Raw genomic sequence first — 23,694 nt, 5'->3', positions numbered from 1 at the left:
GAGAAGTGCATGCATTGTTCCAGCTGAAACGACTGAAAAATTTCCCAGTTGGTTTTTAACGAGAGGGAATGGGAGGGGTGGTAACAGCTGGAATACTGGTCTACAGATATTTCAAGCATTAAATTCTGTAATTAAACGTTTAGAAAGCGTCAATAAATCATTTCAGGCTCCAAACCGACAGCAATTTAACCTCATTATGTGGACTCCATCGTGTCTGAGACTGAAGGCTTCTTCGTCTCCTGCTCATGAGTTATGGAGAGCGAGGGACGACGGGAGGGCGGAGGACAGAAACAAGTAAACATTTGTCTTTTTTCCCACAGCGAGAAGAAACGAGGAACACGGCGTGTTTTCCAAACATTCTTTGCCTTTTATTCTCTTCACAGTTTTTCAAAGAATCACAATGAATAATCATAAAAAACAGACTAAAACAAAATGAACTAGTGCATTCAAGAGCTATAGATGTAATGCTGAGCAGGAGAGAGCAGGAATGCTTCGTATAATGTTGCAGTGAATGTGTGCGTGTGGGGGTCAATGCAGGTCACAATGGGGAGGAGAGGAAGCACACACAAACACATGCAAACACACAAAAGAAAGGCTCACTGGCACTTGTAGGACGGGCATGCATGAGGAATGCCAACTCACATCGCCGCCCCTGTCGTGTCCGAGCCCAGCTGCCCCCCGCCTGCTGTGCCGACGGCCACAGTGGCGGCTTCAGCTTCGAGGCCTCCACGCTGACTCACAGTGAAACTCAGGGAGCGTGTGACACATCAACCACCCATGTGGGATTTTTTTTTTATTATTATTATTATCTGTGCTAAGCAGAGAGGGTTAACATTGATTCAGGTTTAATGGTTAACTATGTGGCCAAACTAACCCGACTTTAAACCAGCAGGGTCCCGGTGGATTACGTTTCACACATTGGGGCCTGGACGACTTGGAGGTCAGAAAAAACCTGACATACTGTATTTAGATAGACTAAAAATGGAGCGGTTAAGGTCTCACCGTCACACTTAGTAACCGTGTAAATGTTCCTCACAGAAGGAATAAAATACAATTTCGTCTTGAGAAGGTTTGAGAAAAGCTTCCTTCACAACCTTGACCTTTCTGTGGACATATTACACCACGAAGGTCGTGTACGAGTCCTAAAATAAATAAAGCAAGATGAAAGAATAAATATTTTCTCATCTGGGGTCTAATTTTGAGACTGCCGGGGCTTTTGCAGTCACATCATGCTGTACCTAAATAACAGGCCTTACTTCCATGTTTAGAGTTTCTCTCTGCAACACCCCTCCCCTACTCAGTCTACGAACTGATAAATCCCCTCCCCCCGATGACTTTCTGTGATTTTTTTTTTTTTAACACATATTACGCATGTTTGAGTCATGGTCTGTCACAGCGCCGCCTTTGAAGCTCTGGTCACATGATTCGTGCCCCCTTAAATCCACCAAACCACCCTGCTCGGTCCCAGCTCTGCTTTCCTAACCCTATAAACATTTTCTATGCACTTTCCTCCTTTGCTTCACCCAACATCTACCTCAGTCCCTCTTCTCTCTTTTTTCTCTTCCCTACATTCAGAAGCCACTCTGCAATCATCTGACCACAAGCTCTCCTCAGCTCAGTTTCCTTTAAGTTGCCTTTACGTCTCATCGCTCTAACAACATCCTACACTCTCTCTAACGTCTGAAATCTGTGTTAGTAAATTTCATCAAATCGCTTCGTTAGGTCTAAAGTTTGGTCGAAGACCCGTTAAAAACAAACCGCTCAGAGCTGGGCTGCAGTGAGAAGTGGGGGGAGGTATGGGTCCTGTAATTAGCGCTGGCCTTGAGGGGACGCTGGGACAAAAATGCATGACTCAACAGAAAAAAAAAAGGCAGAAGCTCTGCGTCAGCTCTCATGCTCATGGCTGATCTCGGGCCTTGGTTGTGAGCGGCCCTCCAGACGAAAGAAGAACAACCCCCACTGTGTCCCACGTCACACCGGTGCAGGCCTGGGCTGGTCTGAGAAACATCTGGAACTGTTCGGTGAAGCACATCTGTGGGGAACATTTCTGCGCCCCAGACAGGAAGAGGAACATTCACAAAAAAAAAAAAAAAAAAAAAGAAAAAAAGAAGGAGCAGGAAGTTCACCTGGTCTGTGGCATTTAAATGAGGACGTTCAAACACAACATGCTCCTTCGTGACGGTCAGGGGAACGGAGCGAGGGGGTGTGTGCAGTGCTTTTACCAATTTTTGTATTTTTAAAGTGAGGTAGGGCAAAATTCTGAAACTTGTTCAACTTTCAAAGGGTCCACAGGTCCTGTCTCGCTGCAGGAAAAACAAACAAACCAAAGAAAAAGCAGCATCACAATGGTTGGACCCCGGCGTGTCGGGACGGGCACGCTGATGAAAAGGTCCACAGAGAGATGAAACTGGACATCCTGTCAGTCACTTCTCCAGCAGCTGCTTCCTCTGCTGTTCCCACAGGGCCTCCAGGTGATCCGCCCTCTTCAGGGCGGCCTATCAGAGGAGAGAGCATTGTTTAGACACGTCTGTCAGTCATTCCTGATCACTGTGCTTTCATATCATTCACGCCCCGACAGGCAGACTGCACGTCCCGTCCTACCTCGTGCTGCTTCCGAAGATTGTTGACGGTTTCTTCCTTCTTCAAGATGGCCGATTTCACTCTGGTAACGCACAGACGAGAGGACGTTAATAAAACATTGCTGGGTCGTGGGTTTGGATTTGCTCATTTCACTTCCCAACAATGGGAGCTGAAACATGTTAAACTGGTAAAAAATGCTTTTTGTAAATATGCGCAAGAGTGGCGGGGGTGTTGAAAGGTTTTTAATTTATTTTTGGCCCCCATTTGAAGAGGCTTTCCTTCTCTGCGGGCTGTAAATACAGATGTGTTTTTAATGATCTACCTGTTTAAATAAAGGTTAAACGACTCGCTGCGCCATCCTGTGGTATGAAGTGTGGTTACACAAATGTACAGCCCCAACGATAGTCCAGCTCCTGCTGATACCTCTTCAACACAAACACAAAATTGTGGGTATAAAGTCACAGGAGCTGTTTCTTCACATTCTGCTGATGGAGTTAGTGACACACACACACACACACACACACGTTTAGCTGAAATATCTTAAAAAATGGATGGAATATTTAGGAATAATACTTAATCCGAATATTGATGAGATTATGACTGATAATGTAGGAAAACTACTTAGTAGGATTAAAACTAATTTGGAGAAGTGGGGCACGCTGCAGTTGACATTATGGGGCAAAGTAAATACAATAAAGATGGTAGTAGCTCCTCTGATTAATTATTTCATTGGAATGATACCAATTTGTATTTCATCACAAATTTTCTTAGGGCGCCTGCTTAGTGGGCTGCCCACTGCTTCACTGAGTGAATGGGTCAAATGCAGAGAAAAAACAAGTAATTTCCCCATGGGGATCAATAAAGTATCCATTATTATTATTATTATTATTAATATGATAAAACACTTCCTTTGGGATGGTGGCCCTCGGATCAATCTTGGTAGACTGTACCAACCGAGAAAAGAAGGGGGTCTGTCCCTACCCAACATAAAACATTACAGCATGTCATTTGAAATGTCCAAGCTGTGTAAACACTGGGCAGCAACAAATTCAAACCTGGACTGGGTCATAATGGAAGGTGAATCGGCCTTTCCATTTACCCCCATTGAGGTGCTGGCTCAAAAACCGGACAATAAAGGGAATAGAGTAGATAACCCTATTTTAAAGTTTTCAAAAAATGGTGTGGCAACAATCTGTCCCCATACTTTCAAACATATGCACCCTGTGACACAACCCAAAAATAGAAAAGGTAAACAAAAAGAATTTATTGGCCACAGTGGCACATAAGATTAATAAGTGATTTATATGAAGATAACACACTCATGTCTTTTAAAGATCTGACAGCAAAGTTTAACTTGGAAGAACCCGGCCATTTCTGGTGAGACTAACAAATGAGAGACTGTCTGAAAGATCAAATAAAGTTGTCTCAGTTGTCTCAAAGAGAATTTCCTTCTACTTCCACTCTTACTTACAAAGGCATTGAAATGGTATAATTGATGTCACTGGGTTAAAAACAACACATGTAAAAGTCTTAAAAGTATTTGGGAAAAAGATCTGGATCGTTCCTTTGACGAGGGAACATGAGATTCAATCATCTCTGAAAATGGGTTTTACATTAGGGAGGCTGGAAGTAAATGTATCCAATATAAAACTCTCAACAGGTCCTATTACACACCAACGAGACTTTATAAAATGGGAACTGGTAAAGATGTCCTGTGTTGGAAGTGCCAAGAAGCAAAAAGGTACGCTAGTACGTGCTTTGTGGGAATGTCCACTGGTCTCCTCAATATGGGAAAATGTTTGAAAATATATGAAGAGCTGGGTGAAAGTTAAATGACCTAGATCACCGAGATCGTGCCTATTGGGGGACAGACGCGAGGTGCCACGGTTAGACAAAGCAGGCTTCAGAGTGTTAAACACTGGGCTTGTGACTTGTGTTCGTCTTATTTTAACACTTTGGAAAGAACCTCGGACTCAAACCCTGAAAGTGTGGAAGGAGAAAATGACTGAAAATGCCGCACGCGAGACAATGCTGGGAAGACTGAGCAGCAAGACAGAGACTAACAGAACCATGGGACAGCTTCTGTTTTTATGGGTCTACAGCATGATGACAATGTGAGATACAGTCTGAATAAGAATTAAGAGTCTTGTGTGTGCAACAGTTTATTTATAATTACTCACCCCCCCCCCCTCTTTTTTCCCCTCACCGAGTGTGGTTTTTGTTGTTTTGTATTGTTATGTTATGTTTGTTTAAATGTTCAAAAATTAAAAAAAACCTTTAATTACAAAAAGAAAAGAAAAATCTAATTTCAACAGCATTTCTTAGTTTTTCTACATAATAAAGAAACGTTGCTGTAGTAAATGAAAGAACTACAGAAGCAGTTCTGGTGCCTCAGTGTCAGACTGTACTTAGAAAACAGAAAGTTTCCATTAATTCACTGATCTTTGTTTTTCTTACTGTGGACACACTGTAACGAGCAGAAGCTTCTATAGCCAACAGTGGAAAGCTGGAGCTTTTCTCCAATTTAATCGTTTGCCTCGTGTTTATTTACTTTGGGGTACTTCACATTTTTCAAAGCCATCCGGTCTTTGCTGGGATGATTCTGGCCCCCGGGCCTTATGTTTGACACCCCTGGTTTACATGTGTCACGATCTGGTCTGCATATTTAAACCTCAGTAAAGAAAAGAAAGCAGAGCTCTTAATATGTTCCTCAAACTAAAAATAAAATAATTAAAAGCATCAAAGAGTGATCCTGACTGTATCAGACCCTCACAGTCACACATCAGGGATATTTTCCTAAAGCTACACTGCCAGGTGCTTTGGGAATGTGTTTAAGTGGCTAATCTGTGTGCCTGATATATGCTGTCACAGTGAAGTTTGCTGATATTAAACACAGCCTAAGCTTCAAATAATGAGGCCAGTGTATGTACACAGGCTTTACACAGCATTTCCTATTCTGTTTAACCCCACCCACACGCTGTTTAAGTCTTGTGAGGCACAGGAAATGAGAAGACTGTCTGCTTAGCGGTGGTTTCAGATTGAGAATGAACTGAGGTGCTGCACTTTAGTATGTTTGCCTTCCTTGTGACATTTCCTGACATTAAGAATAAACTGAAATGCGAGCCTTGATAAATAATATGCTGATAATTTAGGAAATCGTGTGTGTGCTGCCTTTGTAAGCTAGTCAGCTCCAGTTTCCCAGGAATCCCTTGACTTGAATCATCTTGATACTTTAATGACCTGAAACGCCGACTGAAGCCATCCTGCACCAGTGTTGGATGTCACCAGTGCTGCAGCCAGGTTGAACATCTGGAAAATTGCCACAGTACCTGAATGTTTATTAATCAGATTCAGTGTCACAGAGCCGGCCTTCTGCTCAGGAGACAAACGTTTCAGAGCCGCACTGAACGTCGCGTTCACGTTAATCAGGTCACCTTCAGAATTGCTCCAACCCTCTGTCCTTCTCGTGTTTCGCATCTCTTACAAACTGGCAGACATTCAGTGGAGCTGCTTAAGGTTCCACCTTTTATTAAGTCTGAGCTTCACTTTCAAGCCGCGTGCCAACATTTCTCTTTGCACCTTCAACAGGGGGAATCTGTAAGCAGCCAGCAGGCCTCTGACAAGACCTACTGAATGTTTGGACACTGCTGCTGACCTAAATCCACAGGCAGACAGCTGGAGATGGTGACTCACTCACAGCTTTGGCTTCAAAATGGTTACACACATAAAGTTAATGTCAGAACAGATCATTTAAAAATTACAGGTGGTGACCAGTGGTACCGCTCAGCCTTCTAGTACAGCGGTCTCCAACCTTTTTTGCACCACAGATCAGTTTAACGTCGGACAATATTTTCACAGACCGGCATTTAAGGTGTCGTGGATAAATACAACAAAATAAAATGATACGACCAAGACAAAAACTGTGGTATGTTGTAAATATAATAATAAACGCAAATTCACTGTATAATTGTGTAACTTTATTAGCAGCGTCCTCCTGAAATGCGCCAACAACATTGAGAGTAACGTCGTCCTCTCTTAACGATAAAAACCCTGAAAATCATCAATTTCACACCCGAGCCTCAACTCTCTTTCCCAGTAAATCCAAAGGATGTAATATTTGTTGTTTCTCATTAGTTCCCAGTTTCAACAATGGTCCATACTAGTTAAAGGTTGTGCTAGTAAAGAATTAGACCTGATATTTGAAGCTTAATTGTGTTTTTAGGGGTTTAAAACTGAAAAATAATACAATTCGCTTTTAAAATTTACCATTTTACTTAAATCATTTTGTCCCTTCCAGCTTACCGTTGGTGGACTTCTGCCAGTTCTTCCTCTTTCTCCCGTGTGACCCTTTCCACCTCCAGCCGCATCCTCGCTCGGACTTCTGACACCTCCACCTTCAACCTGTGATTCTCCTCCTCCGTCATCACCAAGCGGTCGGCAAACTCCTGCCTTATCACCTCCGCCAGGTTGCGGCGCTCCTCCGCCAACTTGTCCCTGGCCTGATGAGGGAAGTTGGAGGAATTCTACTGGATCTGTCTAAACATATTTTCCATTTCTGTGTCTACTTTCCACTGGCTAGTAAATGTATAATACGGCAAATAATCTCAAATCACTTCTAAGCTGCAATTTTAGTTTCTCTCTCTGAATGATGCTCCTTACTTGCGTGATCTCTTCAGTTTCCTGTTCTTTCTGTCTAAGTGCGGCCTGCAGTCTGATCAGCTCTCCCTCCGTCTCCATTTGCTGCTTCCTCAGGTCCTGCTGCTTCGCCACCGCCGTCCTCTCGGAGCGCTCCAGCTCCCTCAGCTCGGTCTCGTACTTTTCCCTCACGCGCTTTAGCCTGTAAAAGGAATGCAGAACACAAATGTGACTTTTAATATAGTTGTTAAAAACAAACTAAAAAATGCCCAATGCTGTACTATTAAAGCACATCCACGTTAGAGATGATGTTGACACAGAAGGAGTCACAGCTACTAAATGGGCCTTGGATCCAAATTTAGGTAAAAGGGGACCTTTGAAAGTTTCTCACTGATATTTCACTAAATGATGAAACTTCTATGATAAAAAACACAGAGATAAATCTGCCACCAACAGCAGAAACTGTAGTGAATCTTTACTGGGCAACAACCCAGGTTGCTAGATTTTTTGTATCGTATTCAATGTCTAATAATGTCACACTGTCTAAATTAGACACACACACACACACACACACACACGCACGCGCACGCACGCGCACGCACGCACGCACACACACGCACCTGTTTTCCGCTGCCCTCTCACACTCCTCTTTGTCCTTGCTGGTCTCCTCCTCCAGCGTCCAGATGGCGAGCTCTATCTCTTTGTCACGTTCTCTTCGCAGTTCTTCTTTTAGCTCGCGCTCACGGATAAGCAGCCACGCTTCCTGTGGACACACAGAAACACGCATGCTGTTAGTCTACACACATGGCACTGAATTCTAACACTGTCAGTTCAGCCTCATCTGTCATTGCGCCCTTTTTAATTCTTTTTCCACTGTCAGTGTTTCTGCTTTCTCTGAGAAACAGTTTCATGTTTTGCTACAAATCCACAGTTTGATTTGAGGAGAAAGCTGGAGGGTAGAGGTCAGCTGGAAACCTGCCACATTCCTGTGTTGTGACACGCACATTTCAACATTTCTGTCTGAAACTGATACACAAACTGGAAAAAGGAAAGGGAAGGGATAATAATCCCAGGCAAACAAGCAAGAGAAGGTAACCTAGATATCTACATGTCAGTTAGTCAAACACTTCCCACTGACAGAGTATACAGCAGCCACACTTCAATCTGAAGAAAAGAAGAAGCGAATGAGAGCAGATACAGCACAAGGCTGCACAAACCTCTTTCTTCTTGTAGTTTTCTTCCCACGTCTGCTTTTCGATGTCCAGACGCTCCTGTAATGCCTTCATTTCCACCTAAACGCACAAACAACACTCAGCGTGAGACTTTCAGATGGATGCTCGTGATGCTGATAGAACGCAGACTTATTTCTTGACGCGGCTCTGCAGTGTCCTCACCTGATGTCTCCTCTCCTGCTCCTCCCTGGTCTTGTCCAGCTCTTCTTTGAGGGCTCGTCCAGCCAGAGAGCTGTTCTCCTCCAACTGCCGCCGCAGATCCTCCAGCTCAGCGCGCTGCCTGTGACACAAACACAAACCAGTGCTTTGGAGATGGACAGAAACATCAACATTCATCCCATATGCCAAAAAACTGTTGACTCATTAAGGATGTGTTATATGGGAAAGGATCCTGTAAAGATCCATTAAAATAGCTCGTGCAGATAAACCTGACCTTTGACCTTACCTTGCAGCCAGCTGGGCCAGCCTCTCTTTCTCATCAGCGACCTCCTTGTAGAGACGCCTGCGCTGCTGCTGCAGAGACACCTCCTCCTCCTGAAGCTGCTTCTCATATCTGAGAGACAGACACACAAACACAGACGATGACTAAATCTGCACAAAAGCCTGTAAAACACGCAGGCGTCTAATTAAGAAACAGCTGCTAACGTGGACTGGTGTGTGCCATGATGTGAGTAACATGAAAAGCCAGAATCTTTATTTTGTCTCTCATCTGAACCATGTGAACACTAAAAATATTCATCAGCAACATGCAGAGTAAACTTTAATGATGGAAGGTCATCTTCACGTCAGCTGGACTTCACTTTAAATTTAAAACTAAACCTGCGTAAGTAAATAAAATTCACCTTTTTTTAATGTAAGCACATTGATCTGAATGTCTGAGTTTATTTTAATATTTAATTAATATAAAATGCAAACAAAAGTCTCATTTTCGTACCAAATGAAAGCCCATTGTTCCAAGTTTGCATTTTCCATCATCTTCAGGATTTCCAGCACTGACTCCCTGCATGAGCAAAGGGCTGACTGAGGGCTTTTTTGCAGCATTGAGATGTTTTTATTGGTGTGCGCTACAACCATTAGATTAGCTAATGTATCTCATTAATCCATTTAAAACTATAAAAACAGGAAAGGATTAGTGGAAGTATTAATGCCTAATGATGCTGTTGCATTAGCAGGGCTTTCCTGCATATAAAAGCACTGGTGCCCATGAAAGAGGTTTTGTCCTTTCACCAAAAGGAAATCACGAGGACTGTAGCTAAAGAAGGTTTTACCTTATTTTAAAAACAAAATGGGGTCAAATTTATCAAAATATAGAACACGTGTTAGTCAGCTGATTGTAGCACAAGCACAAGAAGAAAAGGGCATTTTGGATGTTGTTTTTTTTGCCTCAGATCTTCTCTAATCCAAGGTTTGAATGTCACACTGAGTGCCACCCCCATAAATGCCTGATCTAAAAGTTTATAAAACATTGTGCGCTGGAAATTCATGTAGTCTTGAAAACTGATTCCAAGACAGTTTAATGCTGATGTTAGCTGTTTCTGTTGCATCTGTTTGAGCATAGAGAGCCTTGGGCAGGTAGACAGAGTATATACTGTGACACGCCCACCTCTGTTTGGCTAGCTCCCGCTCTCTCTGGCACTGCTCCTCCTTCTCCTTCTCCAGCTGCTGACGGAGGTCCTCGCACTGCCGGACGTAGCGCTGGGCGGCCCGGTCGTCCGCCTGCAGCAGCTCCGCCTCATGGAGCGTCCGCAGCTTCTTCAGCTCCTGCTTGTGTTTAGAGATCAGCTTCTGGATCTCGGGCTCGAGGCCTGAGAGGAGGAAGAAAAAATGTTCGAGCTTTAGATGGACAGGGTCTGCACGATGTTTAAAGCTCACAGGACAAACTTTTAATATTCACTTCTTTAATCAAAAACCTGAACGTGTTAGTGAAGTAGAAGCAAACACAGGAGAGAAATGCCTCTGAAATACAGTTCTACATCCTCGGGCCTGCCACAAATGCCTCATCAGCTCTGGCTGACAACAGCCTGTGACGTTTCATGGAAGCGGCCCACAGCAGACAGAGCAGTGGAACAGCACGGTCAGCTTTTGGAAACTGTTGTTCATTTTGCCCATAATCCAAGCTACACACAGAACAACTGCTGTGTTTGCACTACTTAGTTTATTTACCAGCATTTGTCTGGTAACTGTCAAGCACATAATACAGCTCTGACTATGCCAAAGTAAATGAAAGGCCACACCTTGGACCCAGCAGACAGCAGATAATTTTACCAGAGGCTGTGTGAGACTACTGGCAAAGAGCAAGACATCCTTACTAAAGTCGTTTTTTTGGTCCACTGTAAGTCCACTTTCGTGCACTCTGAGGTTCCTTGACATTAAACGATCTAATTAAATCAGTATTACCTTTTTAATTAGCCTCCATAAAGCTAATTGTCCGACATGAACCACTGCAGAGCTCAACAGTGAAAAAGACTTATATTACAAATATCGATGCAAGGCATTACAAGCTAATATTTACCACACCTCTCTAAATAAATAAAGAGAACATAATTATATTCCCAGCTTCAAATCAAAACCAGAACACGAATGAACTCAAATAGTTTCTACCAGTTTTGAGGCTGACTGTGGCCTTCAAGTTCAAAGTGGAAGGCCCTCTGTTGGTATCTTGTTAAACAGCATAATAGACTGATTGATAAATAATCTCAATGCAAATGAATGCAAAGTGCTGCTTTCATTACACTGTTTGCTTATGTTTTTGCTGTCATATTGTGCACTTGTGATATAACAGGTGCTAAGCAGGAGGAATCTCTGAAGTGCGTAGCAACATTAACCTGCAAAGTTCGGGGACGTGAAAAGTCTGAGACTTTATCAGCACAGAAGAAAAGCTGAAGGCCTGTTAAGACTAAACCAAAACAGAGCTTTTACATATATGAATATATATCCACACATGTTGTTCGTCTTGTCTTCCTCCTGTCAGCCTCAACCGGTAAGTTGAAAAGGGATTTTTTCCTTCCCACTGTTGCCAAAGTGCTTGGTCATGTAAGGGTCATCTGATGGTTGTGGTTTCTCTTAATAATTACCTTAATTATTAGGACCTTTGAGGCGACTGTTGTTGTGATTTGGTGCTATAAATGGGAATAAATTCCATGACACCGTCTGATACCTTTGTCAGGAAACTGTGTTTCAGATCTCATATGAAATCTGAATGAGTAAAAGGCGATATGTGAATCTGAGAGCGTGGAATCAGAAATATTTATTTTCTTGATATAAAGTGAACAAAAGTGTTGATAAAAACAAAACGTCTTCCTGGAGCAGGGTGCATTCTTCCTCTTTGCCTTGTGTGTTTGAGCAGCGCTTTGGTAAAGCTGCTGTAAGCTCAGATTTCCAGGCTCTGTCTGCGCTACCTTTGACTGTGATCTCTTTGATCTTCTTGGTTTTCTCATCGATCCATTTCTCCCGTCGGATCTTCTCCGTGGCACTCATCAGGTCTTTTAACTTCTTGATCTCCTGTTGAGCGAGGGAGTCGGGAAGGGGAGAGGGTAAAATTATGGTATCAAAGTTGAGCGCCACCAAAATGATGAAGATCTTTAATACACAAGCAGCACAGTATCTGTCTTTCTAAACAAAGTAGGGTGCTCTTAGGTGACTTTGACACTGGGACAGTGATGGTGAAAGGTAATAAAAGGAAAAGTAGGGTTAAAATCTTTGGCAAAGAAAAACTTAAATAACATCAAGAAGTGTAAGCTTTTTCATCTGAATGTAAAATGTAGATAAATGAAAGAGACTCACATGCAAACAGACTGGCCAAGAGAAACAGTGTGTGGAAAAATGAAATGACAAATGATGGAAGAATGAAGGAAACGACTGTTCCAAAGATGACTTAGTTAGAAGAGGGGAAAAAAAGTTACCTCGCACAAGGGACCGAGAATTTGCCACACCTAAAAGCAGGAAACAAAACACGTGTACAGACAAGAAAGAAAGACAGTAAAGAAGAAGGAGGGGAAATAGAGAGAAAAGAGAAAATTAAACAAAAGCAGCACTGCAAGAAAGCACGACATAGTCACGCAGGAGGCAAAGCAGAGGCAGGAGAGATCTGCAGAAGCGCTCGGGACCTCTCTTACCATTTCATGCTGCTCCTGCATCTGTGTGATCTTCTTGGTGTACTTCTGGTCCACCTGCTTCAGTTCTCCCACCACTCCTTCACAGCGCTCGCTCAGAGCCTTTTTATCATTGATGAGCTGAAGAAACAAACATTTTTCAGATGTGATGTTTAAAAAACACTGAAACACTCAACAGGAAAACATCGAAGACCGTCGAGACAAGCCCATCTTGTTTACCAACTCTTTGCATGTGTGCTGTATTGCTTCATCATTGTCTGGACCAACATCAACCTTTATTGGCCCGATTATACAAACAAGGTTTGAAAATATTCGAGTAGAAACCACGTAAATTATTAACAAAGACGAAACGAGTGCATACCTGATCGATGAAGGTGAGGTGTCTCTGGATGGTGGATTCATATTGTTCCTTCTGGAGCTGGAAGTTCCTGCTCAGCTCCCTCTCCGTCTCCTTCACGTGTCTTATCGTCAGCTCCCTCTGCTGGGCCTGACAGACATGACACGAGCTGTAAGCGCGACCATCTAAAGCAGGTAAAAACAGCGACAAGTGTTAATCTCTCCTACCAGAGCGGTCTGCAGCATGTTGACGGTGCGTTTCTTTTCCTCCAGCTCCAGTTTGATCCTCATCATGGAGCCGGTGAGTTCGGCAGCAGTGGCCGACGCCTGCTCAACACCGGCCAGCTCCTCCTCAGACAAAACAGCCTGAAAGCACAGCGAAGCCAACATGTCACCTTTCAGTTTTAGATAAAACAACCAGGGACAGACTCACAGAACATCTATCCATAAATTTAAAGGGCTGGCTTAACTAGATGGTCCTCAGCAATTATAGGGAAAAACACCTGCACACAGTCACGGTCTGTTTATTCTCAGCCCACAGAGATTTATGGTTATTTTTTAACCAGTATACCTAACTGTGTTTCCTTTACTTAAACATAATACATGTTTTGTTCTGTTAAATATTCTAAATCAAACCTTTAAAGAACCCAAACTGGTCAGAAACGTTCAAATCTGTGTCAGTTTGCTAAATGAAGTACATTGTGGCGCTTTAGCCAATAAACTGACCTCTCGATGTGATCCTGAGGTGACAGAGCGTGGCCTCTCCTGCTCTGACTTCTCCATCTCATCCAGGAAGCTCATGATACTCTGCAGCTTGGCCTCAGAGAGCAGGGCGCCCCCATCTGGCAGTGCAGGGTGGTGGCTCAGCTGGCCGTGACGCTCCAGGTTATCAGTGGTCAAAGAGTTGGAGTCCCCGTCCTTTAATTACAGCCACAGCGTCATTGTTAGTTCACAAAATTTCTTACAAGAAAAACCATAAAAATTAGTGCAACATAACGCGCTGACCTCATCGATCCAGGCGTATTTCTCTTTGCGGTAGCACTTCGGCTCCGACAGCCTCTCCGGCTCCTCCTCCAACAGCTTTAGGGTGTCCAGCAGCTCATTGAGGGTGGTTTTAGACTGAGCCCTGCTGGATGAGGCTCCCTGCCTCTGGTCCTCCACGCTCACCGACCTCTGCAGGATCTCCTGGAGCACAAACAGAGCAAATGTGTTTAAAAATGATCAGATGCAAGAATTAGCAACAGAAAATGCATGGTAAAACAAGGAATATTGGAAATTTTCATTTTTACCTGGGAACACTGAGAACCTCTGCGATTGGACAGAGCTGGGGAAACAGCTCTGAAGCTGAGCTCACCCAAGTCAGCCACAACATTTAAATTAGAGTCTGTGGAAACAAAGACACTATTTATGTTAAATGCAAAGTAGTTCAATTTCGTTTCAGTCTTTAATAAAGTCTTTTGGGACCGAGACACACATCACAGACCTGTGTTCTTCGTTTTAACATCTGTGGGCGACATCGGGTTGTTGTTGTTGCTCGGTGAAGCTGGACTTTTGTTGGTCAGGGAAATCTTGGGCATTTTTTTACGTCCTCCCACACCAGTCTGCCTCGAGTTTTCCAACTCCACCTCCAGAGTGTGCTGCGTCTCTGCGGCCTGCTGCACTTTTATCTGCTGCGGTCCCTGTGTCACACCACCAGAGGGAGACAAAGGACAACTTTTAAACAGAGGGAGACTTTTACATCATGACTATACAAATAGTATTTTCATTTAAAACATCACTTAAACACTCAAGTAGGGATTACCACAAAGCACGTACATCAGGCGTGTTTGTTTTGGTAGCAGTGGGGCGGATCAGGAGAGCTTTCTCCTTACGGATCGGTTTCCTCTCACTCCTCTGATGTGGCTCCTGGGAATTGTCTTCCTCTGCTCTGTCCTCCTGCAAACCCAAAAATATTTATTTAACATATCAATACAAGGAAGACAAAGAATCGATTACCTGGAGAGCTAAGCAGGTACCTGGGAGCACTGAGAGCCTCTGTGATTGGACAAAGCTGGGGAAATGGCTCTGAAGGTCAGATCACCCAAGTCAGCCACAACATTCAGATTAGAGTCTGTGGAAACAAACAATAAATCAATAAACATATTACTGCTACTTTATTCATGCTTACTCATAACACTCTCCTGGCAATCAGACAAGACTGTAGGTAGCTGTAATATTTACATTATAGTGCTGAATAACAACAACCAGGGCTCTTATACGCTGTATATTTTTAAAGACTACATTGGATTTTCCACTGAATATAAATTACTTCCTATAATATTTGTTAATGAAAAATAATGAGACATTGTGTCCTAAAATGAGCTGCAAACACATTAACAGTAATTATGTGGGAGTCAGCAGGTGGAGGAGGGCATCTACTAATTGGAAAGATGGCGGTTCAACCCCTGCTGCTCGAGAACCGCGATACTGAAAGATACTGAGTGTGAATGTTTGATAGAAAGCACTCAGATGTAGGAAAAAGGCCTTTTATGAACGTGTGTATGAATGAGACATGTTAGTAGAAAAGCACTATATAAGAAATATTCCACTGCAAAGTGAAACAATGTGGACCTGTGTTCTTCGTCTTAACATCTGTGGGCGACATCGGGCTGTTGTTGCTCGGTGAGGCTGGACTTTTGTTGGTCGGGGAAATCTTGGGCAGTTTCTTTCGGCCTACCACGGCGGTCTGCCTCAGGTTTTCAGGCTCCGCCTCTGCTGCGTGCTGTGTGTCTGCTGCAGCCTTGTGAGCTCTTTTCTGCTGCAGCTCCTGTAACAGACCAGCAGGGGGAGATAAACGTAATGCTGATGATAAAACTGTGCAGCACTCAGACACAAAGTGACAATCAATGTCTTTACAAAGTAGACTTGGATCCACAAAGCCTCCTTTCATATATGGACATGGTGCTCTTAGTTTTACACAGTTGCATAACATCCAACAGCAAACAGCAGGCCGGAAAAAATGAAGCTAGTGCCAAAAATCCAATAATTGAGGCTGGCTATAGAAACAACTCATCCACAGACTCCAATTTTAAAACGTCCAACTTTACAGCAAAAGCACTAATGTTGAGTCCTAAACCAATTGGTGACCTCACAGTGGCGACATCCATCTTTGACATACAGTCTGTGGTTGCTAATGCAGTTTTTAAATGAAAATCTTTACTACGAAGGTCCAACGAAACATGTTTCACAATTGCATTATAAAATATAACATCCGAGATTAAAGCTATCTGAGGCTGCTCTGCTTCAGTCTCATAACTTTATGGAACCACATGCTGTGTAATCAGAGGTGAGCACCTGGATGGCAGCGAGGCGGGCAAGACGAGCCTTCTCCTCACGAATCCGTTTCCTGTCTTCGTCCTTCCTCTGCTGCTGCTCCAGGCGCCTCTCCTCCTCTGTTCTCTCCTCCCACTCCTTCGACAGGAGAGATGCAGATTGTTTCAGTGCAGCCGCAAAACAAGGAGAAAGACAAACCCAGTTAATATTACGCCGAATAAAAGGGGAGCTGTGAGACAGCCTGCAGGGGCACATAGATACCTTTCTTTTACTGTCAAGGATGCGTTTGAGCGCTGCCTGGTTAGCGTGTCGCTTCTTGGCATGGTGTCTGTACCAGCGCTGAATAGTGACCGCCGCATGATTCACCTGCTGAATAAACCTGCAGATACACAAGAGAAGTGCTTGTGGTTTTTTGGACAAACGTCAGTTTTACCACTACTTTCAGGTCGCCCAGACTAAAAACAACAGAGCAGCTCACATGCACACAGTGGAAACACTGTCATGTGGGTCTGACCTTTCAGCCTCCTCCTCTGTCACCTCCCTCCTCCGTAGCAGGACAGGGCTGCCGTGCTGAGCTGACACTGGGGATTTGTTGTTGGAGGCGGGGGAGGTGGTGGAGAAATTTTTCTGGGACTTAGTGAGGGAGCCGCTCTCCAGCGACACCTCGTCGTTCGCTGTGGCTTTCAAGATGTTACTGAAAGAAAAACGGAAAATAAAAAACTTTAATCGAGACGCAAAGCGGACTGTAAATGTGAAGATAATCGACGACGTGTCACTGAAGCTGTGTGAGGGAGCAGCTCTTTGATTTCAGGACATACTTGAAAGAAGGCTTCTGGTTGGAGCTCTTAGGTGTGAGCGGCTTCTCCGAGTAGTTATTGTGTAAGATGGTGGTGACGGAGTTACCCACAGCTCCCTTGTTGCTCCTGTGCAAAAATAACAAAACCAAAACAGGACAATCAGACTCATCAGCTCATCTTTCCCCACTTCATCCTCCCGCAGGCATTAAAATAACTAAGACATATTCTTATCCAATTACAATCTCAGCCCACGCAGGATTTTTTTTTCTGACATATTTCATGGAAGAAATATTCTGTGTGGGTGGAATTTTCTGAAGAAATATCAGCTGCTGTGATCAACAGGTATGAAATACGAGAAGCGGCTAAACATTGAGAATTCAGCAATGCAAGGAGACACCTGGACTATTGTGTGTGTGTGTGTGTGTGTGTGTGTGTGTGTGTGTGTGTGGGAGACGAGGCCCACCTGTTGTTGGCAGTGAAGCTGGCAGCCAGAGCGATGCCAGGCTCTCGTTTCTTCAGGCTGGTGGGAGAGTCCACGCTGCCGGTGCTGCGGGAGCTCGAGTGCGGGGGGAAAGCTCTCGGCTGGTCGTCCTTAACGGTGGAAAACAAACAGTCATTACACCCTGAAATACTGCAAAACACGACAATCTAGAAAGTGTGTATGATTGGAAAGACACAAAGAGTTTGTTAAACATTGTTACTGGTTACTTCAGCTGCCAAATAACTGAAATGTATCTGCTTGTAAAGCCGTACTGTTTCAACCATTTTTCAAGATTCAAGTGTCTCCAGCCTTTGATCTTGTCCTTACAGTGTGCCTCAGTGCTTCGTCTCATTCATCAGCTTTTTATCGGCACTCTTTGTGTTCATCACGTCTTCAGCATTCAAACATTTCCAGACGAGAATCCCTGTCGGGCCGTTGTGGAGTTATAGCAGTACTGTACGTTGTAGTTTTTTATGAATACATCAGTTGGAAAACTTGACAAACTTGTCAAAATAAAACTTTTGCAGAAGAGAAACCTGCAGCGAGCCGCGGTAAATAATTCCTCTATGAAAGGTGTAAATATGACGACAGAGTGAGAATAAGATCGAAGGTAAATACCAGGATGTTCCATGTGGTTCTGTCTGGCGAGGTCTTGCTCAGGCTCGCCAACTTCTTGCGTCCATCGGAGCTGCTGTCAAACAGGGCCAAGTAGTCCTCCCTCTGGTCCTCACTGAGGAAAACAACAGGCAGGAGTTAGACCACAAACACAGACAGATGATATCAGAAAGAACATCTGCATGGAAGGATACCACTGAGAACAGAGTGTTATGAAGTAGTGCTCACATTACTTTATCATTGTAACATGACGCATTACTGCGACTGTCACCACGATTTTATTTTTATTTCTGTTTGGACAAAATAAAAAAACAGTAATGTAGCTACGGGTGTGCCATGATGTGCAAATTAGAGCAAAATCGGTTAAATCTGGCACGAACGTACACTCGTAGACTCAACTTCCTAAAATAATGATATCAGGCTATTAATACTCGGTTAAGAATGCTAGTCGGTTGAGAGCTGTAATGTTTAAAGAGTGGTCAAGAATTGTGAACTGAACTGCGGTTCTGGTTCCACGACCTGCAGCTTTACTTGATTTTGCTTTTTTTGCTATTTTTTAAAAGACTCAAATGTTACCCGTAAGCCAAAAAAGTCTTGAAAACATCATTAAATGTGGCTGAAAGCACTATCTGGGTGCAGCACGGGGGCTTAGCAGTGACACAAAGCAGAAACTTGAGCTGTGGCTTTTAGTGGGAGCTTCTGTGATAAATGTTGTAATGACAGCTGCAGAAACGCGTCTCATCCTTACTCTTGTAGCCCCAAGCGCTGGAATTCAGTATGCAGCAACTGACCGTCTGCTGGGGGGAGTATGGGCTGGGTTATGGATCCCATGTAAACGCATGCATATGCTGATCCCACGGCTCATCATGCAGCCTTCAAATAGCTTTATGCACCAAGCTGTCCGTCGTGAGGCACAGATGTAGGGTGACCTCCTGTCTGGCTCGGCCTCTGCTGGTGTTTCCGTCTGTGTAAGTGTGTAAATGAGCGTGTGTGTCTGTGAGGGAGGGGGCTGAAGCCAGCTGGCCCAATGAAAAGAAATCTGACAACACTATTCAGGCTGCACATTCCTTTACTTTTTGCTTTAGGAGGAGGAAGCAGCCGAGAGGGAGAGGGCTGGCGAGTGACCCAATGACAGCCTGAAAAGGACTCTGGAGACTTTTGGAGGGTGAGGGGAGTGCTTAGTATGTCTTTACATTTAAAGCCCCTCAGCTTTGCATCCTCAGAGGCAGGAAGGGGAGGGCGGCAGCTGCCACACAATGCAACCACAGCATGCACACACACTTCTTCTCCTTTCACTGTGTCCTTGTGGAAGGGGGTAACCTGACCCCAGAGGTACCAGCCCTCCCCCTCTAATGAGGGACAAAGCAAGTCTATGCACCCTGCAACCCCCAGCAACAGCCACCCGGCACCCCTCCGCTCTTTATCATGCAAGAGCCAGGGCGCCAAAATTCCCATTGTCCGAGCTGCTGGAGTCAGGGCTGCCAGCTGTTGCTCGCTGAAGAGAGTCACTTTGGTTTAAAGAGCAAAGGTGAAAGAGACACACACGGCTTCAAGCCTGCACATTATCTAAGATGTACGCATTCTTTTTGACTACAAACATGACCTTCAGATTTCAGATCTTGTGCGTTAGTGGAATGATGCTTGATGATCTAACAGAGCCCAAAAGCAGGTTTTCCCAGGCTGATTAGCAGAGTATGTGTCTCAGTACAAAGTGTTCTGTATAAACTGCAGATTGTCAATGTCAGAGATAAGGAAATAGAAATTCAGGGCTGCAAATGCCGGACAGTCACAGTGTGCTATTACCGACAGAGGTTTGTAATAAGGAGCAGGAGCTTATCCAGATAACTCCAGGTTTAACGCACTTCTTACTGGGGTGCATTGCTCTGGTTCACAGTATTACTGAGATAAGAAATCATCAAACATCAAATCATAATCAGTTCTCCAGAAAACAGCATCACCTCTCCTGGAAGGTCCCTCAGACGTCTTTTCCTTTCTCTGCGTTCTTTGGTGAAGCTTTGCTTTTTTCTGCTGCTACAAACAATTTTATTTTCTCTATCCTTCAATATAGAATACCAGATAAGTAAAGGTAACTAAAGTACTTGTTAATCATGTATGTAGGCCAAGTCTCTATTTGAATTCTGCTTTTGTATTTATTCTTCACCCACAGACTGTTTAACATCACTGTCACTGCAGATGAAAGAATACAATCTAAGACTGTGTGCACATCTAAACATTAATTTAAGAGAGTACGCAACTGTCTTTATCTTAATGATGGAGCTGTCATACCAATAGTTAAATTTGTTAATTTACAAATTCAGCTTTTCTTCCTGGCTTCAAATAGACTGAATTTTATTAGGATAGCAGCTCTTTGTGTAAAGCCCGCACACATTCAAGCAGCACTTACTATACTTTTCCTCTTACACACACTCACATCCCTGCTGCTTTACCTGCAGCAGTTGTGTTACTTTCAGTCTGTATTGTGTTTAACCTCCACATATTTTTCCAATAGTTTATCTTCATTTGTTAAAATCAGTCGCTCTGTTGCCAGTTAAGATGCTGCCAACATCGTCCCTTTCATGTGAACGCGCTCACAGATAGATTGATAAAAGCTGGGTTGATTTATGACATTAATAATCATAATCACGTGACTGCTTAGCCTGATTGCTGATGTCAGCAGAAGTGCAAGTAAAAGACATCTTGGCTATGTTGAACGTGCTTCATTGTACAGTGCCCAGATTCTATGTTTGCACCTGATGTTGGCCTGCTGGTTGACCTGCGTGGTGCTGTTGGACCGCCTCAAGTTCTTGATGGATCGCGAGCTGCCAAAGCTGGTGTCGCTCTGCAGAATAAAGAGCATTCCAGACATTATGTGAAGAATTCAGAAACAAGCATTTCTACATTCTGATTTAATTATCTGTGACTCACTAAAGTGTTGCGTTTGCCTCTGCTATCGCCCGCCACAGAGACCGAAACAGAGCGAGAGAAGCATTTCCCCGGCGACGCACTGCTGGGCCTTTTGGACATAGACAGCTGGGAGCCTGACAAGCTGAGATCCAGGGCGTCTCCTGAGACACCTGATGGGATGGACGAAGGGCTGCGTGTTGTGTGCATCCTTTAAAAACCTGGAACAGAGTTGAATCGACACGGTCGGCCACAAATGCCATTTCCCTGAGGATTCAATGTGCGAAACCACAACAATAGAGGAAATAACAGCCATTTTTTCCTCTGGCCGCTTTGTTTCCCGTGGTAACCAACAACAACACCACGCACTACTTTTACACCAGCTCAAAAACAGAGAGAGATGTGAAAACTAACGAATGATCCTGATGGACAGCTGCATAGTGGTAATATTGCATTGATAACGTGAATTTTATAATTAAAATGCACTCCTACTCCAGGATTACTACACAGGAGAAAAGCGCTTACAGCTCTTCACAAGTTGTCTGGATCACAAAGAAGTAAAATACTACAGTTGCTTCTTTCCATAATCCTAACAACTGACAGCTTTACATTTGAGCAGATTGAATACAGAAAAATAGACTCACATTGCTAAATAATATTGAACAAGCACTTAGATATCTCAGGCTCTTAATCAAGGGTGGGCAAAGTTTTTCCCAGAGAGCCATTAATTAGTTGAGTTTGCATCATTACACTAAAAAAAGGGGAATGATTTAGAGGTGTAATTAACTCAATGATAAAAGGCAAAAAAAAAACCATAACAGTTTGCACGGTTAATATTTGGTAAGACTGCCTTTATTGTTCAGCACAGCCTGAACTCTTTTCCAAGCATCTTCAGGAATAGTTCTCTGGGTTTCTCAAAGACATTCAAAGCTCTTCTGTGGATGTTCGCTGCTTTTTCTTTCTCTGTCAAAATGATCTGACAATGCTTCCGTAATGCTGATGTCCAGGCTCTGTGGAGACTGAGCCATGATAGTGTGTTTTTATTTCCATATCCCTTGGGGATAAATAAAGTCTCTCTGATTGTGATTCTGAGTCTGATATGCTTTTACTGCAAAATGAAGCAACTGCCAATCAGGCTTTTTCCAGAAGCTGCTGCATAATTCTATCAATTTTGACAGTCCAATGGCTGAAATGCACTCCCAAAGAAAAAATTTGAACGACCTTCAGAAAGCCTGGAGAACTATTGTTCAAGACTACTTTAAAAAATGGCAAGACATTCTGAGTCACTGGAGCAAAATATTAAGAAATGGGTGGGATGGAGTTTATCACAACGCTTCTCTTTCAGTAATTGCTTTAAAGCAACCGTGTCTACCTGCTTCGTGGATGAATAACTCAGCAGTTTAAAAAAGAAAAAGAATCCAACAAACAAACAAAATGACTTTACTTGTCATTTTATGATAGCTGCTCCCCACCTGCACTGTTTGAGAACCACTGGACTGAAGGAAGGTCACAATACCGAAACACCTTCCACAACAAAGTCGCGCAGTTATCTTAATTTTTATGAAAAATATTCCCAAACTTTGGAATCTGAAAATCCCAAATCTTTAATTACACCTCCAATCAACCTGTGCTTCCTGCCACAGGTGCTCACCTGAGACTCTTCACCTGACGTCAGCTGCAATGCCCCCCAACAAATGAAGAATAACACCAGTCACGTTAGTTTTAAATACCTCCAATTAAAACGTCGTGGTATAAATAACGCGACAGTATCGGTACCGTGAATTTTTTTTTTAACCTTTTATTTATTTAGACTGGTTCGGCCCACTTAGCCATAAATAAGGCATGTTTGAGGCATGAAGCTACCGTGAATGTTTACCTTTCCGAGCAGCTCTCCTACAACATGCTCGCTCCCGACACTCCGGCAGGTGTACCTTTGTTAACTACATTAGCCAATCGTCTGTTCTCAACCACAGAAGTCTCTATTGGTCGTTACAAACGAGAAACTGAAGCAAAACAAACCCCCAGCACGCTAACGTTAGTTTCACTAAGCTAACGCAGTTATTACAGCTGCGTAAGCTTGGTCTCCCCGTTGGCTAAACCTGTGAAAATCGGTGTGTTTGTCTGTTTTACCCTTTAAAAGCATTAAAACACTGCTTCTGATTTGCAAATCAAATCTGTAAAGCTCTGATGTAGCTCAGCTGGAGAGAAATAAAAACGGCTGTTATTTAACTGAAGTCTGGTCAGAGCTAACTGTTCACTCCTTTAATGTTGCCCCATCAACCTGCCAAAAACGCCCGTCGTAAAAGCAATAACGTCAGCGTCAAGTACTTACTTTAAAAGCGGGATGGCACCATAGCTGGAGCGCCTGAGGACGCCTCACTGATAGTTAATCCCCAACACAATCCTCTGATAACCAGTGAAAGTAGTCCGTTGACTCACAGCACAAATATAACGCTTTAACATCATCGCTGTGGCAACACTGACAATCGCCTCCCTTCGACGTTTCTGATTGGCGGAAACCAAACTAAAGCTTCCTCATTCTTGCACCTGATTGGTAGTTCAGAGGTGTCTGTATGCTGCGCATATTTCAGGGGGCTTGGAGGGGGGCGCGTCTCAAACCACGGTTAGGTTGACATTGCAAAAAAGGAGACGTGAAGGAAAAAACAAGATTTTCTCTAAATTATTATAAAATA

The 23,694-nt window shown here is 43.6% G+C and overlaps 1 protein-coding gene across 2 annotated transcripts; it reads right to left on the bottom strand.

Annotated features, from left to right (window-relative positions):
• Positions 1–344: 344 nt before the first annotated feature.
• On the bottom strand, positions 345–23,493 carry cep131 (centrosomal protein 131). 2 transcript variants are annotated; one of them, XM_086304481.1, is made up of 30 exons: positions 23,334–23,493; positions 21,026–21,222; positions 20,851–20,939; positions 18,104–18,215; positions 17,468–17,595; positions 17,026–17,130; positions 16,722–16,901; positions 16,469–16,586; positions 16,229–16,345; positions 15,506–15,701; positions 14,911–15,005; positions 14,711–14,830; positions 14,379–14,574; positions 14,185–14,279; positions 13,901–14,080; positions 13,622–13,813; positions 13,124–13,261; positions 12,921–13,046; positions 12,563–12,679; positions 12,350–12,379; positions 11,846–11,948; positions 10,051–10,252; positions 8,893–9,000; positions 8,610–8,727; positions 8,433–8,507; positions 7,836–7,978; positions 7,240–7,417; positions 6,883–7,079; positions 2,602–2,662; positions 345–2,495 (listed from the first exon to the last, which is right to left on the bottom strand). In XM_086304481.1, the coding sequence occupies exons 2-30, from the start codon at positions 21,209–21,211 to the stop codon at positions 2,424–2,426; spliced, it is 3,777 nt and encodes a 1,258-aa protein (XP_086160607.1). In that variant the 5' UTR covers positions 21,212–21,222; positions 23,334–23,493; the 3' UTR covers positions 345–2,423. The 2 variants fall into 2 exon arrangements, with proteins under 2 accessions (XP_086160607.1, XP_086160608.1); XM_086304482.1 differs by lacking the exon at positions 12,350–12,379.
• Positions 23,494–23,694: the final 201 nt, after the last annotated feature.

Source organism: Aulonocara sp. 'chitande type north' Nkhata Bay, linkage group LG8, assembly GCF_057382095.1.
Source record: "Aulonocara sp. 'chitande type north' Nkhata Bay isolate Kocher_YH1m ecotype deep benthic linkage group LG8, A_spYH_male_GT1.1, whole genome shotgun sequence".
NCBI classification, from domain to species: Eukaryota; Metazoa; Chordata; class Actinopteri; order Cichliformes; family Cichlidae; genus Aulonocara; species Aulonocara sp. 'chitande type north' Nkhata Bay.
Note: the sequence above shows the minus strand (reverse complement) of the source record. Positions and strands in the feature narration are given on the sequence as shown.

Coding starts and splice junctions, on each gene's coding strand:
- cep131 (XM_086304481.1), bottom strand. CDS start 21,211: ATGCACACAACACGCAGCCCTTCGTCCATCCCATCAGGTGTCTCAGGA. Junction 20,940..21,025: donor GAGGCAAACGCAACACTTTA/GTGAGTCACAGA, acceptor TTTATTCTGCAG/AGCGACACCAGCTTTGGCAG. Junction 2,496..2,601: donor ATCTTCGGAAGCAGCACGAG/GTAGGACGGGAC, acceptor CTCCTCTGATAG/GCCGCCCTGAAGAGGGCGGA.